A 15,865-nucleotide genomic window follows, 5' to 3' on the forward strand; every position below is an offset into this window, starting at 1 on the left:
CGAGAATTCACGTAGCAAAAATTCATAATACGATTCAATACGTCATGGATAGAACGCGGGAGCGTGGCCTAGGCTATTCCAGCTCAAAGAATTGGCGAGCAGCGACCAGGTGTAGTACTACTCTTACAGTACTCTACCCTGAGTCTACAGTACTCTTGATCCTCCATATATTTAACTGCCCCCTTTTCTAATAAAAAAATACACTATATATGAAACGTCTATCGAAACAATATGCTTGTTTTGTCCTCGTTTAATAAAGTGAAGACGCTGGACGCACGGAGACAAAACATTTTAACGTTTTTATATACAGTGTAGTTTACTTACAAGAGTTATAAGCGAGGTGCTAAAATGTGAATAGTAAAACTAACAAAACAACCCGCTAAGAAACATTTGGATGTTAAATGTTTAGTGAGTAACAAACACACATGTACCAAGCTTTCATGCAAATCGGGCAACTACTCGCATAGCTTCAATAACTTGCACTAAACATACCAAAGAATATACAAATATTTTATTAAATCATGTATAGCACATATGATTTATTAAAAATGTATCAGAATAAAATAAGTAAACTTTTTCTTCGTTGTAAACTAGATACGGCGCATTTCGTGTACCACTTTTAGCATTTTTACTAGGTAATAACGCTTAAAAGCCAAACTAGCCGTATCGATGAGAATTAATCTTGGTCAAAACGGTCTTCGCTAGTTAAATTGGGTCTGTATAATAATATATGATTTATTACCAGGCAACAAAGTCGAAAAGTGGTGGACAGAATCTACAATCTTATTGCCAAATATTAGGATCATAAGTGTCCTTAAACTAGCGAATCACATGGACTAGAGCCAAGACGTTTTCTTTATTGCTTCTTTATAGAAACGCCGACCAAAATGTATTGAATCGACATAACACGAGACGAATGTCTACGATAGTATCGAACGCTTTAAATGTTAATCCATACTAACATAAAAAATGCGAAAGTGTGTCTGTCTATGTTACATCTGTCTGTCTGTCTATTTGTTACGTCTCCACGCCTAAGCCGCTGAACCGATTCTGCTGAGGTATAGATATTAGTTTGAATCTCGGGAAAGGACATAGGATACTTTTTATCCCGGAAAATGTATGGTTCGCGCGCGATAATCGAATTTTGGCGCGACGGAGTTGCGGGTGTTATCGAGTTTCTATATTTTGATCGGCGGTTCTATAAACGTCTTGGCTAACGACCAGTTCCCCAGTAGTCAGTGTGTATACGTACAAGGAGGGTTTGGTCTGGCTAATCTGGCGGCGCACGAGGCGCGGACTCTCTGGCGCGCGCCGCAGCGACAGCGGCGACATCGTCCCGCTCGCGGGCACCAGACCTCTGTAACGAATAATTAAATACACACTATAACATTGACATTATACTCGTATTGTAGTTTATAAGCTAAACATTTGCATGCCCAGTTGGGCAAATGTGATGATACCATTGTGAAATCTACTAACATCTTTAAGTACTAACTCACATTTTGCAAATAAAGAAATTGAAATTGAAAATTAAATTGAACATTACAAATGCGAAAGTCAGTCTGTCTGTCCATCTGTTACCTCTTCAAGCTCAAACGACTAAATTGATTTTGCTGAAATTTGATATCGAGATAGTTTGAGTCCCGGGGAAGGTCCCCGCAGGTTCCGCAGAAAACGTTTTTTTGCTGCTCGGCCGCTACACAAACCACTGGGTTTCGGTATAAATGTAGCGGCTTCTAACAGACGAACGGCACGTGTTGGCGGCAGCCGATGGCAGCCGTTGACAGTTTATGACGCTTGCAGGGGTCCTACTACGACCTTTCCTAAAACTATCATGTTTCCAGAACACTTTGTTGTAAGATTACAATAACATTACCGTACTCACTTTTTAAATATAATTTTACTAAAAAACAGTAAAAAATGCAAAACATTGTTAAATCCGCTGTGAAATATCAACTTTTTTAAGATCGCTAGCTTGACGTTAAAGTAATGTTGCTTATCTGTCAAACGGTGTCGCTTAGTAGAGGTGGTGGTAGGCCTCCAGTTGTGACCATAGCTTACCTTTACGCGGTACCTCACAACAGCTGCAAGCGTGATAAACTGTCGACGGCTGCCGTCGACTGCCGCTGACACGTGCCGCCGACTGCCGCCGACACGTGCCGCCGACACGTGCCGTTCGTCTGTAAGCGCTCTTACCTGAGGCTGCCGGGCGCGCTGGGCACGCGCGACAGGGGGGCGGGGCGCGGCGACTGCGGCTCCAACAGCGACTGCGTCATGGGGTCCTCGCGCCCGCTCTCGTCCGCGCCGTACACGCCCAGGTCGCGCAACCGCACCGACCCACGTCGACCGCTGCAATTCATAATAATATTATAAATGCGAAAGTCTGTCTGTCTGCCTGTCTGTTACCTCTTCACCCACACCGCTAAACCGATTTTGGTAAATTTGGTATGGAGAGTTTGAGTCCCAAAAAAGGACATAGGATACAGTTTAAACGTTCTGTAAAAACTGTCTCCGATTTGTTAGCTTGAGACTGTATATAAACAATGTTTTTATAATAATTTCAACAGGGGGTGTGTCATGTGATGATGCAAGTATGTTGGCAGGTTAACATACGTGTTTCGTTGGAATGGCGAATTTCTGTTGTCGTCTGGCGGCGACGCGGGCGCAGTGTGCGACTCGCGCCGCCCCACCACCGGCGGCCGCGACTCCAGCATGGCGCTGTAATTTTTTATATTAAAACATAAATATTGTTTCTGGATTCTTGAGACTATTTGCTCGCGCTAGTGACAGCATAAACTTCTCTAAAAACCTCAGAAACTGAGCATAAGTATTTTAAAAAGCTTTATTTATTAGTTAAAAGGTTTAGGGCGCGTTCAGACGTGCGCGTTTCCGCACGCGCGGATTCAGCTCGCGTTTTTTCCTAAACACATAGCAGAAAACACGCACGTTTGAACGCGCCGTTATAAGTCGTAAAATATAGTAAAGTAGGAAACTATTTTATTTTCCCGACACGTAATATCGAATGATAGCTGCTGAGAGAGCACTATATCTGTCTCGGTTACTCACAGATCGACGGGCGAGACGAAGCAAAAGGTGCCGGAACAGGCTGGCGTACCAGCAGCGCCACCAGCGGATCCGGCCACGTGTGGAGGTCGTACACTATACCTGTCTCTGTCACTCCTGGTCGACGGGCAAGACGGAGCGAGTGAAGGTGCCAGAGGAGACGTACGCCAGCAGCGCCACCAGAATCCCAGCCACGTGTGGAGGTCGTGCACTATATCTATCTCTGTCACTCGTCACTCACGGGTCGACGGGCGAGACGGAGCGCGTGGAGGTGCCGGAGGAGACGTGCGCCAGCAGCGCCGCCAGCGGCCCCGGCCACGTGTTCAGGTTTTGGTCCTCCGCCGCCCGCAGCGCGCTTGCCGTCCGTGCCGATCGCTCCTCCACCTGATAAAAACACCATCGTTGAAGTCCAAAGCTTCACATATCGCGGGAACAACCAATAAATCTGGTGGAATGTATGTAATAAAAAAATAAGGTGCAATGTTCTTTGCATAAACTGACACAATCTTATGTTTTAAAATAAGGGGGCAAACGAGCAAACGGGTCACCTGATAGTAAGCAACTACCGTCGCCCATGGACACTCGCAACATCAGAAGAGCTGCAGGTGCGTTGCCGGCCTTTTAAGAGGGAATACGCTCTTTTCTTGAAGGTTTTCAGGTCGTATCGGTCCGGAAATGCTGCTGGTGACAGTTCATTCCAGAGTTTTACAGTGCGCGGCAGAAAGTTAGGCGAAAAACGCACTGTGGAAGACTGCCACTCATCAAGGTGATGAGGATGGTATGTTTTTCGCGTGGGACGATAGCGAAAATTTGCAGGTGGTATGATTCCGAATAATTCCTCAGAGCACTCCCCGTGATACAACCGATAGAGGATGCAGAGTGAAGCTACATCTCGGCGTAATTCCAGGGGGTCCAAGCTGTTTGAAACACTATGGCAGTCAACAATTCGAGCAGCCCTTCGTTGGATACGATCCAGAGGGAGCAGTTGGTATTTTGGCGCCCCTGCCCAGAGATGTTATATGTAGTTACGCTTTAACAGCTCGATAGCAGTATGTTTGAATTAGGTGAAAACCTATCGCTCGTCGAAAATGTATCGTACGTGTAATATATAAAATGTATGATAATGATATGTGGCTGCACAATTGTCTTTGTTCATTCGTCCATCGTACCTCAGCGAGCTGCGCCCTTGTGTCGCTCAGCGCCTTGTGGTGCCTGGCGGCGTCGAGCGCGTACTGCAGCGTGAGCGCCGCGAGCCGCTCGAGCGCGAACCGCCCCGCCTCCCCCTCCACCGCCTCCAGCACGCGAGACAGAGAGTTCTCGTCGTTCTCCTCCTGCAATATATACCCGATTTTACCCTGTAAGCTTTACGAACTTTTAGACATTCGCCAATAAATATTGAACTTTAATACCACAGCAATAACGTACGAACAGCAGTTGTAAGTGTTTTGTATTTCGATTTTATGTTATAAAAATGAAGCTCCGATTTGTGCACACACAAGAAGCAAGCGAGTAGGCACGATATTTGGTGCTCTCGTTATTGAGTGACATTTTAACCGCTTCACAACGGGTGAATGTTAACAAAATATGTAGTTTCAAGGATAATAACTGACAAGAATGGAAATGCTGATTTTTTTTGTTACAATTCTTTTTTAAGTAAATTGTATTTAGTTCAAGCAAATGTAAGCAACTGTTTGTTTACTAAATAAAATAATATAATAATAATATCTATGGACGCTTCATTTCAGTAAAATTGAAAATAATAATTAATCACCAAACATACTCGTAAAATCTAACAGTTACTGTAGGGGTTGTCTCCTACAATTGATGGATGCTGGATGATAGTGATGATGCTGATACTGATAGAGGTGCTGATGTTGATAGAGATGCTAATACTGATGATAGGTGTTAAATGATACGCTCTTGATGCTTGATAATGCTCTGCTATTGCTCAGCTATAGCCCTGCTATATTTCGTCGTAAATTTATATTATAAAATAGTAAATTTATATTAATTTATACAAGTTCAAACGTGCCGGTCAATATCATAACGAGCCGTACAAGTTTAAATGATGAGTAAGCAAACGTGCCGGTTCAATGTACGTGCCGGCTCAATGTCAAACCGAGCCGTACAAGTTTAATGTACGTGTCAGTGAACCGTACAGTTACTATTACAGATATTTCACAGATTTTTATTACCTCGATCTGTATAATCTGCGCCTGCGTGTCGGCGATGGCGTCGCGCAGGTACGCCCGCAGCGCGTCGTTGTCGGGCGTGGGCGGGGCGCGCGCGGCCGCCTCCCGCTGCGCCAGCTGCCGCTCGAGCGCCGCCTCCAGCTCCGCGAGCGTGCTGCGCGCCGCCGCCGCCCGCGACACCCACGACGCGAGACGCGACCACACCGCGCGCGCTCGACGCGCACCACGCTCGCCTGGACATAAACGATGCGTGTAAATGTAACTTGCACAAGTATACTCTTTTGAGATAACTTGATAAGACAGTGAGCCGATAAATAATTGTAACTCCTCGATGTGCTTTAAATGAGCATTCAATTTGACAGTTCGGATTCGACAGCTCGGAGCAAATTACCCGATAGTATGCACTAAGGGTGGGTTGCACCAACTTATTTAAATATAACTGTAACTTTAACTATAACTTTAACTACAATGCAAAATGTCAAATCTTTGGTTAAAGTTAAAAATGGACGCCATCAAGACGCCATATTTAACCATAACCATAGAGCACGACAAGGCTTTAAATGCACGTGGTGAAAAAAGGAACTAACGCTGTCATCATACAAAAACGCCATTTTTGAAAGTTCTCCTTTACCAGCAGCGCCCCCGCCCACGTTCTTATAAAGCCTTGTCGGACCAGCAACGTCTTCTGTCAAATTCTGTAGTTAAGGTTAGAGTTAAATTAACCTTAACTATAACCATAACTTTGACCATAACTTTAACTTTAAACACGCCTCTGGTGCAACCCAACCTAAGGCTTCTTACAGACGAACGGCACTTGTCGACAGCACGCGTCAACGGCAGTCGTTGGATTTTTTTTCATTGATTTTCGTCATTCGTCTGTAAGAGATCTTAGCCACAATCAATGGAAATCAGCAATGTATACGTAAGTTTTGAAATATGACACAAAAATATTTATTGCGTACTAAAACGTTATCCCTTGTATCTAATAATAAAAAAATGACAGTTTCATTTTACATGAGCAGTAGACAAGACACACGAAACAAAATCACACACTTGAGTATGTTATTTTGGTAGACTGGCAATCTTGTTTTTCTTATATTTTGGCTGGATGAGTTTCGTATAATCAAGACATAGCTTAAACTAGAAACTAATTACAAAAGATATTATTAATATGAAATAATAATTATTTCATATTAATAGACTAGTTATTACCATTTAGTCTGCCCGCCGCGCGGCTGCTCAACTTGTCGCGGTGTCCACGCCGCAGCAACGATACCTCCTCTTGCTTGCGTTTTAATACCTAACATGACAAATTCCAAATTAAAGCAAGATTAAAATAAACATAAAGGACATATTTTTACGAAATAAATGGTATTCCTGCAAACATACAATTGTAATTAACATACCTGCTCTTTTAATTTAGTTTCAGCTTCCAAAGACCTGATCAAATTGGCATTCTTCCGAGATTCCTTACGCAGTTGTGCTACCTAAAACACGCGTAAATATTTAGAAAATTCAAAGGCAAACAAAGTCCCTAGTCAATACGTTTTCTTTATCGCTACTTATAGAATCGACGATCCAAATGCATGGAATTGACATGACGTGATTCGAACGTCAAGTTCAGATTATTGAACGCTTGTGTCAATATCATACATTTTGATTGACGATTCTATAAAGAAACGACAAAGAAAACGTCTTGGCTAAAGGCCAGGCATGAATAATCGGAATAAAAGTAGACTGACCTCTTTAGCCCGCGCGGCTTCGGCCTGGGCGTGTCGCTTCGACTCCGTTCGCATTCTTTGTACTAATTTCACCTAAAAGAAAAGAAAACTATTATGGTCACAGATATAATATATCAAGATTAGATTCCGCATGTGTCTGTACTTCGCGTGCCATCGCGTTCCCAAACGATGAGCAATTTCAATCTGTCGAAAGTCTGTTCTTTAGTCTGCGCTCCACCGTTACGGACGGACGTCAATTGGAATTCTAAAAATGCCTAATTGTGCCGTATTGGGCTGTGGAAATTCGAATAGAAACGTTGGTCTAAATAGTGGATGTGTGCAAGTGAAAAATCCGATGAAGCTAACAAGGTAAATAAAAATCTTGCACCGAGGGCGTCTGATTCTTTATGCCGCTACTTTTATTAATGTTCCGCGACATTTTCTATTTCGTAAGCGGATTCGTGCTTTTCTACCGGGGCTGCGTTGCGAGGAATGTGTTTTTGAAAACCCCATCGGCGCCATCGCAACACGTCAAGCAGATATCGTTAAAATATATCTATCTCGCTTGCACCTTGTCCCGTACCGCACCGTAACACGTAATGCAACATGCTCGACGACGTTACAATATATCTATCTCGCTTGCACCTTGTCCCGTACCGCACCGCAACACGTAATGCAACATGCTCGACGACGTTACAATATATCTATCTCGCTTGCACCTTGTCCCGTACCGCACCGCAACACGTAATGCAACATGCTCGACAACGTTATGATATATCTATCTCGCTTGCACCTTGTCCCGTACCGCACCGCAACACGTAATGCAACATGCTCGACAACGTTATGATATATCTATTTCGCTCGTACCTTGTCCCGCTTGAGGTTCTGCAGCTCGTTGCGCAGTGCGTGCAGCTGCTGCGCGGCCTGCTGCTGCGAGCGCTGCAGTCGCGCGTGCTCCCGCTGCGCGCCCTGCAGCCGCCGTAGCTCGCGCGCCATCTCGCTCACTCGCCGCTCGTACTCCTCCCGCACGCGCTTTAGCTTCTCCGTCGGCGCCGATGGCTGCGACGCTGGTGATACACGGAACGGTTAGCTCATGAGTCATGGATTAAATCCGAGAGTTGTGTTCTAGTAACAAAGTATCTCAGAATCAAAACGTTGGGTCCGGTACGCATAACCATAGCCGCATTAAATATAATATAAATACATAACTAGTAATACAAAATAATACATGAACATTATAAAGATTATACCCATACCCATATAGTTCTAAGTTCTAACATGATGTAGCCATAGGCATTGTAAGGACGCTACATCGAGCTAACGCTTCGCCAGATGTCTGGCTAATCTTGAGGTGTTCGAATAAACCGAGTTCTTAGTTCGATGTCAAAAATGTTTGGGAATTGACATAACGCACACAAGCCAGACACTTAGCGATGCGTTATATCCAATTAAGTATCAATTAACTTCACTATCGAAACTGGCGTATACATTTCGAGTGGGGGGCGTGGCGTACCGATATTGGCGAGCACGCGGTCGCGCTCTTCGCCGGTGGCGCGGATCTGGTCGTGCAGGTGCTGCAGGCGCGCCTCGTAATGCGCGCGCACCGCCGCCAGCCGCCGCTGCGACGCCTCCAGCTGCTCCACCAGCCGCGCCTTCGTGTCGATGTCCTCGCTGAGTGCCGCCAGCTGCGCCGACAGGAGCCGCTGACCTGAAACATTGGTCAGTCAATAGTCATATGCATTTATAGATACATACGTACATACCTGCGGTACCTACATCTCGCACAGTCGGGTAAAAATGGATTGTGCCAACGTGCGTAATTGCAAAACAGTAACTTTGATGAAGAACTTGATTGCTTACGATAACAATTTTGATGCTTGAACTATTTAAAACCAATTTAAAAACTTGTAATGTCATTATTTTGAAGTGTATACTTTTTAAAACTTTTGAGTTTAACTTCTAGAAAGTTCAAACGTCAAAATTGTGACCATGAGCAACGAAGTTCATATTCATCAAAGTTACATAATGAGGTCGGTGTCGTGAAGTAGACTGACTTCTAGTTCAAACACCAGTCTAGAATAAGCTGTTGAGGCTATAATAGTTGTCCCACTCACCCTTGACCTCCTCGTCTTCCTCGCTGTCGGAGGGCTCGGAGGCGTCGCTCTCGCCCTCCGCGCGCTCTCGCTCGCCGATCTCGCCGCTCTCTGACACCTTGCGGAACTCCAGTTCCCCCATGCTGCGCGCCAGCAACTCCTTCTCCTAAGTATACATACAATCAATAAGAATTATTATAATCAAATCATACGAGTATTTGTATCATTGTGTTTTTTTATTTTTATTCGTCTTCTATTAATAGAATCAGGCGATTACTTTGCGAAAATCAATAGTTTAAAATCAAGTATATTATTTTAGCAAAATTCCGCGAAATAAACCTCAATCTGCAAGTAATGGGGAGGAGTTGTCTAGTCAGCAATGTGCGTATGAATTCGCTGATTATTTTTATTCGGTGTTTAATAAAACGAAGGCGAAACTAAGTGTGGACGAGGCCGTCGCGGCGGGCGGCGGCGGCACCTCGCGCGTACACCTGCCGTCCCTCACACTAAAGGAGGTGAGCACAGCCCTCAAGCTTCTAAAACCGAAACAGTCGGCCGGCCTGGATGGCATTCCAGCATTTATAATAAGAGACTGCCGGACGGTGATAGCGAAGCCGATGACGCATATATTTAATTTATGTTTAGGTAGCTCGTACTTTCCGATAGGTGGAAAATGTCCCGCGTTGTACCTATACATAAAGGAGGAGACGAAACCAGAGTCGAGTCTTATAGGCCGGTTGCGATCCTTTCGACGTCAGCAAAGGTATTTGAAGCCGCCATCCAAAGGCACGAACTTATTAAAATACGCCCCCATTGTAGAAGCAATCCGAATACTTAACAAAGTCAACAACAAGTTGGACTTATTCATATGTCCTTTGAGTGAGTTCACAAAAGTGACACTATCGGTCATATGTTATACATGAATTAATTCAATAATCTATTTACTACGCTATCGAATTGGATATTAGTCTGTAATGATAGTTGTGAGAATGTTTAATAAATAAATGAGTGTACGCATTGGCATGCGTTACAGCACCTCCCACACTGCCCATGCCTACACTAAAATGCAAAAACGTGCAAACACCACCATCATACAAGCAAATTATGTATATATACAAGTAATGTTAGAAAATTGCATGAATTTGCTAACATTATGGCTTGAAATGGCGTTTAAAGATGAGTAATTATTAATTAGCGTGAGTATAGAGACTAAGGTACTTTTATTCCCTACCTTGTACAGCTCGCGCTTGGCATCAGTCAGTATGGCGTCGGGGTCCGGGTCGTGTCGCGCCGCGCGCCGCCGGCAGCCCTCGTACAGCGCCTGCGCCTCCAGCAGCTGGGCTCGCAGCTCCTCGATCTCCGACACGTAGCCCTGTACAGAAGTAGGTACTGTAAGTAGATTCATAGGTAGATGGCGAACCTACGTATTTTAGTTGCGTTGTGTCAAACCCAGCCGAATGAGCGCAGCTATCGTTGAATTGATATAATCCGACCAAAAGTCGTAGGTTCGTCAACTGCTTATGAATCAACGATGAAAAGTCCATTAGCATGGTAACGATCATATTCGTTTGCCGCTGTGTATAAGTTGATTATTAACTAGACAAGTGCTGCCATTTGTAGCCTTGCTAACTGGCGTCATTAATCTGAAGCTTAAAATCATTATATACTAAACAAGTGCTACCACCTGTAGCCTCGTATACTGGTGTATTATAGAATCTTAAAGTTGATTATTCACTAGATAAGTGCTGCCACCTGTAGCCTCGCTTACTGACGTCATTAATCAGAAGCTTAAAATGATTTCATACTAAACAAGTGCTGCCTCCTGTAGCTTCGCCTATAACTGTTATCCGTCGTCATTAATCTGAAGCTTAAAGCTGATTATGTGTGCTACAATACGAGTGCTGCCATCTATAGCTATATATATAGCTCCTAAACAAACCTGCACGAGCGTAGTAAGCGAGCAGTCGCTGGCATCCGGGGCGGAGTCGCGCGGCGCCCAGTTGGCGAGCGCGCGCTCGGCAAGCAGCTCGCTGTTGCGTGCGCTTAGCTGCTCGATGGTACCCTGCATGGCGCGCACGCGCCGCCGCAGCGCCTCCGCCTCCGCGCTGAGAATCGCGTTCTCCTGCACCACGTCGCTCCATCCCTCCTCCCCGTTTTCCGACACCACGCGCTTGCCCTAGATAAAAAAAAACGCCTGTACAAGGTGTAACGTGTCACAAGTAAAACTCCTGTTCGAAATCATGACAGTGTCGCGCAATATTTTGTGATCTCGACCATCTTATACGTTTACTTCAGAAACTGAGTTTTATTTTGCGATTGTCATGTTAATTCATCGTTTTAATGATGTGGCATTTTTTTTGCGAGATAAATAATGACTAGTTTATGTTTGTATGCATACAAGAGTTATAGATTGAACCGGCTCTTGAATCTGTCATCATTAATAATTGTATGGTACCTGCTTGTACTCGGCCAGTTCGAGCTGCAGGCGCGCGAGCTCGCGGCGCAGCTGGCTGATGGTGCGCGAGGTGAGGTCCTGGTTGACGACGCACCGGTTGCGGATGTTCCGCGCGCGGTTCGCGTACTTCAGCGTGTTCAGCGTCTCCATGAAGTCGCGGTCGCTCGGCGACACGCACGCTATCATCACCGTGTTACTGTTGCCTAAACATCATCATGATCAGGCTCGAACTCAATGTAAGGTAGTCAATTTTTTTTTGAATCGGCTGCTTATGCTAATGATCTTAAAAAGTCTGAGCACAATAGACAAAACGAACCCGTAGGTCGACAAGTTTTCTCGATACGTTTCACGTTTGACATAGGTCGTAGTTTGTGTTATTATAACGGCCGGCGCGCACCGTGATTCTGCTTTGTTCAGCCGTTCGTAACATGCTTACAGAGGACCGGCACCGATTCTTCAGTTTGTTTGAAGTCGGCCTACTGGATTCTTTATTTTCTTATTTTTTATTTTTATTTAAGATCACTCACCACCAAGCGAGTCCTGCAGCAGGCGCGTGAGCTTAGAGTCCCGGTAGGGGACGTGCAGCACCTTGCGCGACTTGTCACCTAGCGCCGAGATCACGTTGCCCAGCGCCAGCAGCCCGCAGTTGATGGAGATGCCCTCGCGCGCCCTTTCGCCCGTCGCACCTATACAAGAAAGCTCAAGTCATTCTCTTCGTTAACTCTGGGCTACTCTAGGCTGTGGACGTCTCAAGTGTAACTTTTAATCAAGGCAGGATGAAAACCGCTTATATATTGTGAGTCGACTCACTGGCGACATGTACTGCAGTCTGCACTTCCTGCGATCTTTGTCATGGCACCAGAACGAATATTATGGATTTTATTACAACGCAGCCTACATAATATTATAATGAAGCTTGGGTAGTATCATCAGTATTATAGTCATCAACTCGCTAATGACAGTACTCCTCAATATTTGGCCAACTGAACACCACAATCTGTCGACCTACCGGTCCGTTTGAGTCGCTCGGAGCCCGCCAGATCCACAAAATGGAATTTCGCGGTGAGCGTCTCGTACTGCTCGGGCGCGTCCTCTTCGCGCTCGTCCTGGTCCGTGGCCAGGCGGCGCGTGCGCAGCAGCAGCGTGAACACGGCGTGCGAGCGAGACGACGTCGAGTTCATATTGGTGGCGGCGGTGGTGCGAGCGAGAGCGCCCGCTCGTAGCGCGGCTAGGGCCTCAGCGACGCCGCGCACCGCACGCATGGACGCACCGACTACGCGCACGCCGCCGCATCCGTCCTCCGTTATACGGAGGTTACCCTGAAATCATTGACATAAAAGTTAAAAGCTAATATTAGGGTGCGAAGCATGAAGGAATTTATGTCATTAGCTTATAGTGTTTTCAGGTATAACACCCCTTTTTTTTGTCGGGGGTTAAAAAGTATGATAAATTTCCTTTTCCTATTTAGCATTATCGGTAGTCGATTAGAAGCAGAGATTACCCATGCTGGCGGGCACTAGCTCCTTCAACTTGATTTCAATACATAATCTGCACCTTCTGACGTTGCGAGTGTCCAGCGACGGTAGATGTTTTCCATCAGGTGCTCGCTCGTTTGCTCCCCTAAAAAACCCATCTTCCACCAACCTTAGCGACGGGATCTTTGGCGGGGTCGAGCAGATCGACTATATCCTCGTTGTAGAGCTCTATGAACTGCGCCTGGACGGAGAACTCGGGGGGCAGATGGCCGTGCGCGCGGGCCTCATCGGCGCGGGCGTCGGCGCCGGCGAACAGGTCGCGGATGGCACGCGGGATGATGCCCCGCCGGTCCTCCCCCACCTCCCCCTCGCCCTCCCACCCGCTGCCCATCGTGTAGGTCTTGCCGGACCCCGTCTGGAACGATGAGAAATACCATGTTAATATGAAAGACCGTCCTAAAGGTACAGGTTGGATCTCGACTGCACTCAGCAGCTGTCGTGTTGCTCTATGTCAGCTGCTTCCAACCGGCTCTTTATACTAGTCCGTCTGAATGAAACGCACAAACACATTGGCGTAATTTTTCCACCTTTTTTAATTTTTACCAAAAAGATGGAAAAATGTATCATAGTATTAAGAAGCAATAGGCGTATATCGGTCAGTGCATGTAGTACTGTATGTAGTACAAACTACAAAAAATACTGGAACAGGTTTACGGGCACTAGCGGACAGGTCCGGCACGTGCGCGGCGTCCTCGCGTCTGCGTGCGCGCATACATCATCATCAGCATACGTCACCCAACTTTTACGTTATCCATAATATACATTCTAATATTATAAATGCGCAAGTGTAAATCTGTCTGTTACCTCTTCACGCCCAAGCCGCTGAACCGATTTTGCTGAAATTTGGTATAGAGACAGTTTGGATCCCGGGAAAGGACATAGGATACATTTTATCCCGGAAAAATGTACGGTTTCCGCGCAATAAATAAGTTTAGGCGCAACGGATTTGCGGGCGTCTTCTACTCGTAGTTACTGACATTTCGCTGTCTATCCGCCCAAACTATTAACACTGCTTTTAATTAGTTATATGTATTCATCAATTTTTTTAGATGTATCATCAGGTAAATTGATTCGTAAGCAGATGGCGTTGTTTGGGAGAGTTACGTCAACGTTAAGTATGCCTATTAATAAAATTTTCTGATAGCACATTAAGCACAGTTTGGTGAATACAGATTCATTAATATTAGTATTGAGTTGGAAGACCGGATTTAAAACCGTTTTTAACGTACATAAGACGTAGAAAAAATTCGTTAGCTATTAGTTAACTCTACAACAAGTTAACAAGGTATAAATTATGTGATTAATACCTACTTTTTCAAGTATCCGGGTTCAAATGTGAAAAAATTTGATAGGTACCTAACCATATACGTCAATAGGTACTAATAATATTAATGCGAAAGTATGTCCGTTTGTCTGTTACCTCTTCATGAAATCTGGAATGGAAATACTCTGAGTGCCGGAAAAAGACATAATATTATGATTTATGACACCTTTATCAGAAAAAAATATGAGGTTCCCGCAACATAGACGAAAAATAGGAAGTCTTGTAGAGCAAGGAGATTGAGGGTATGAAAGTAACCATTGGACGATCAGAGCCGTATAAATTATAGGCAGAAAACAGTTTTCATAACACCTTTGTATATGATATGAAAACCTTTTCTTCCTATTTCTTTAGTTTTTATAGTTTCTGGAAATTCTTGCTCTAAAATTGAAAATTTTAAAACAAAAATAGTATTTTTATTTCTCTTTAAACTAATCTATGAATCTGTAGCGATTTCCGAATCTTTTTCATACATTTTAACATTAGTTCCCAAAACAATCAGCAATACAATGACCCTGTGACATTGGGGACAAATCTCACTAGTTCTCAGCTATTCTAGGTACCTACTATTTTAGTGATTCACATTTTAAAAATATCGTTCTAAATTACCGACAAAAATAATCGAGTATTCCGCCGTCCGATTGAAAATTCGACATCACCCGTTCCAAGTTCTAATTAAATTTTTTAATTTAACTATGGTATGTGTTTCTATCGTGCTGTTAAAGAAGGAGTTAAGATGATGCTTTATTCAAATAATAACGAGTTAATAATAATAATATATTGATTTTATTTTTATTATAATAAGTAATAATAAGAAGTTTTTCCTAGGTAAAAATCATTCAATGCATTTTCTACCTACAACTGCATACTTGTTTCAAATCGTCAAAGGCGCACACCAAACTTTTTCAGAGCTTTGGCGAGGCTCCTTGTAAGGACGTAAGCTATATCCTATAACGAATACAGACATTTAGATATAAAGTTAAATAAAACACAGTAAAGGTGGTTAAATGCTTACAAATTAAATTGCAACCGAGCTGCAAAATGTATTCAATACTTCTATTAATTAATACAAAACTTTTACTTTTAGTCACGTAAATGTATCACATTTAAAACATTATGTGAATATTAAAACAATGAAATCTCCATACTCTACGAAAGTACAGTCGCCGTCGAAAGTCATTGTTACGTAATTTTGTCGCGGCAATTATAAACCGCTAAAAGTTAGTGCTATTGGCGTTAAGCGGTCTTTTACGGCAATTTCGTAAGTGAATGTGTCGGAAACTCGATAAAAACGGTTAGAAAGCCTATTGTGTTTGTGTATGTCATCGTGATTAGAGTTTATAGAGAAGCTAGTTAATACTGACAAAGAAAAGATTAATATTACTGACATGCAATAAAAGTCAATAAAATCTATTTAGTATAGTAATAAAAGGATAGAAGGAAGCCAATAAAAGTATTTTCTATTCCCTCTTAGGGCTCCTTTAC

General features: G+C 44.0%; 1 protein-coding gene across 3 annotated transcripts in view; it reads right to left on the reverse strand.

The window, feature by feature from the left end:
• LOC121730255 (kinesin-like protein KIF21B) overlaps nucleotides 1-15,865 on the reverse strand; it is a 70,410-nt gene that overhangs the window by 9,708 nt on the left and 44,837 nt on the right. For all 3 annotated transcript variants that reach the window (XM_042119225.1, XM_042119227.1, XM_042119226.1), the window contains exons 4-21: nucleotides 13,169-13,414; nucleotides 12,534-12,843; nucleotides 12,052-12,210; nucleotides 11,525-11,727; nucleotides 11,009-11,245; nucleotides 10,301-10,441; nucleotides 9,091-9,235; nucleotides 8,490-8,684; nucleotides 7,844-8,043; nucleotides 6,998-7,069; nucleotides 6,662-6,742; nucleotides 6,468-6,555; nucleotides 5,259-5,488; nucleotides 4,233-4,394; nucleotides 3,305-3,447; nucleotides 2,614-2,718; nucleotides 2,197-2,349; nucleotides 1,253-1,357 (exon numbers count right to left, since the gene is read on the reverse strand). In XM_042119225.1, coding sequence (XP_041975159.1) covers nucleotides 1,253-1,357; nucleotides 2,197-2,349; nucleotides 2,614-2,718; nucleotides 3,305-3,447; nucleotides 4,233-4,394; nucleotides 5,259-5,488; nucleotides 6,468-6,555; nucleotides 6,662-6,742; nucleotides 6,998-7,069; nucleotides 7,844-8,043; nucleotides 8,490-8,684; nucleotides 9,091-9,235; nucleotides 10,301-10,441; nucleotides 11,009-11,245; nucleotides 11,525-11,727; nucleotides 12,052-12,210; nucleotides 12,534-12,843; nucleotides 13,169-13,414 — 2,975 coding nt within the window. The remainder of the gene's footprint in view (nucleotides 1-1,252; nucleotides 1,358-2,196; nucleotides 2,350-2,613; nucleotides 2,719-3,304; nucleotides 3,448-4,232; nucleotides 4,395-5,258; nucleotides 5,489-6,467; nucleotides 6,556-6,661; nucleotides 6,743-6,997; nucleotides 7,070-7,843; nucleotides 8,044-8,489; nucleotides 8,685-9,090; nucleotides 9,236-10,300; nucleotides 10,442-11,008; nucleotides 11,246-11,524; nucleotides 11,728-12,051; nucleotides 12,211-12,533; nucleotides 12,844-13,168; nucleotides 13,415-15,865) is intronic.

This window comes from Aricia agestis, chromosome 9 (assembly GCF_905147365.1).
Source record: "Aricia agestis chromosome 9, ilAriAges1.1, whole genome shotgun sequence".
NCBI classification, from domain to species: Eukaryota; Metazoa; Arthropoda; class Insecta; order Lepidoptera; family Lycaenidae; genus Aricia; species Aricia agestis.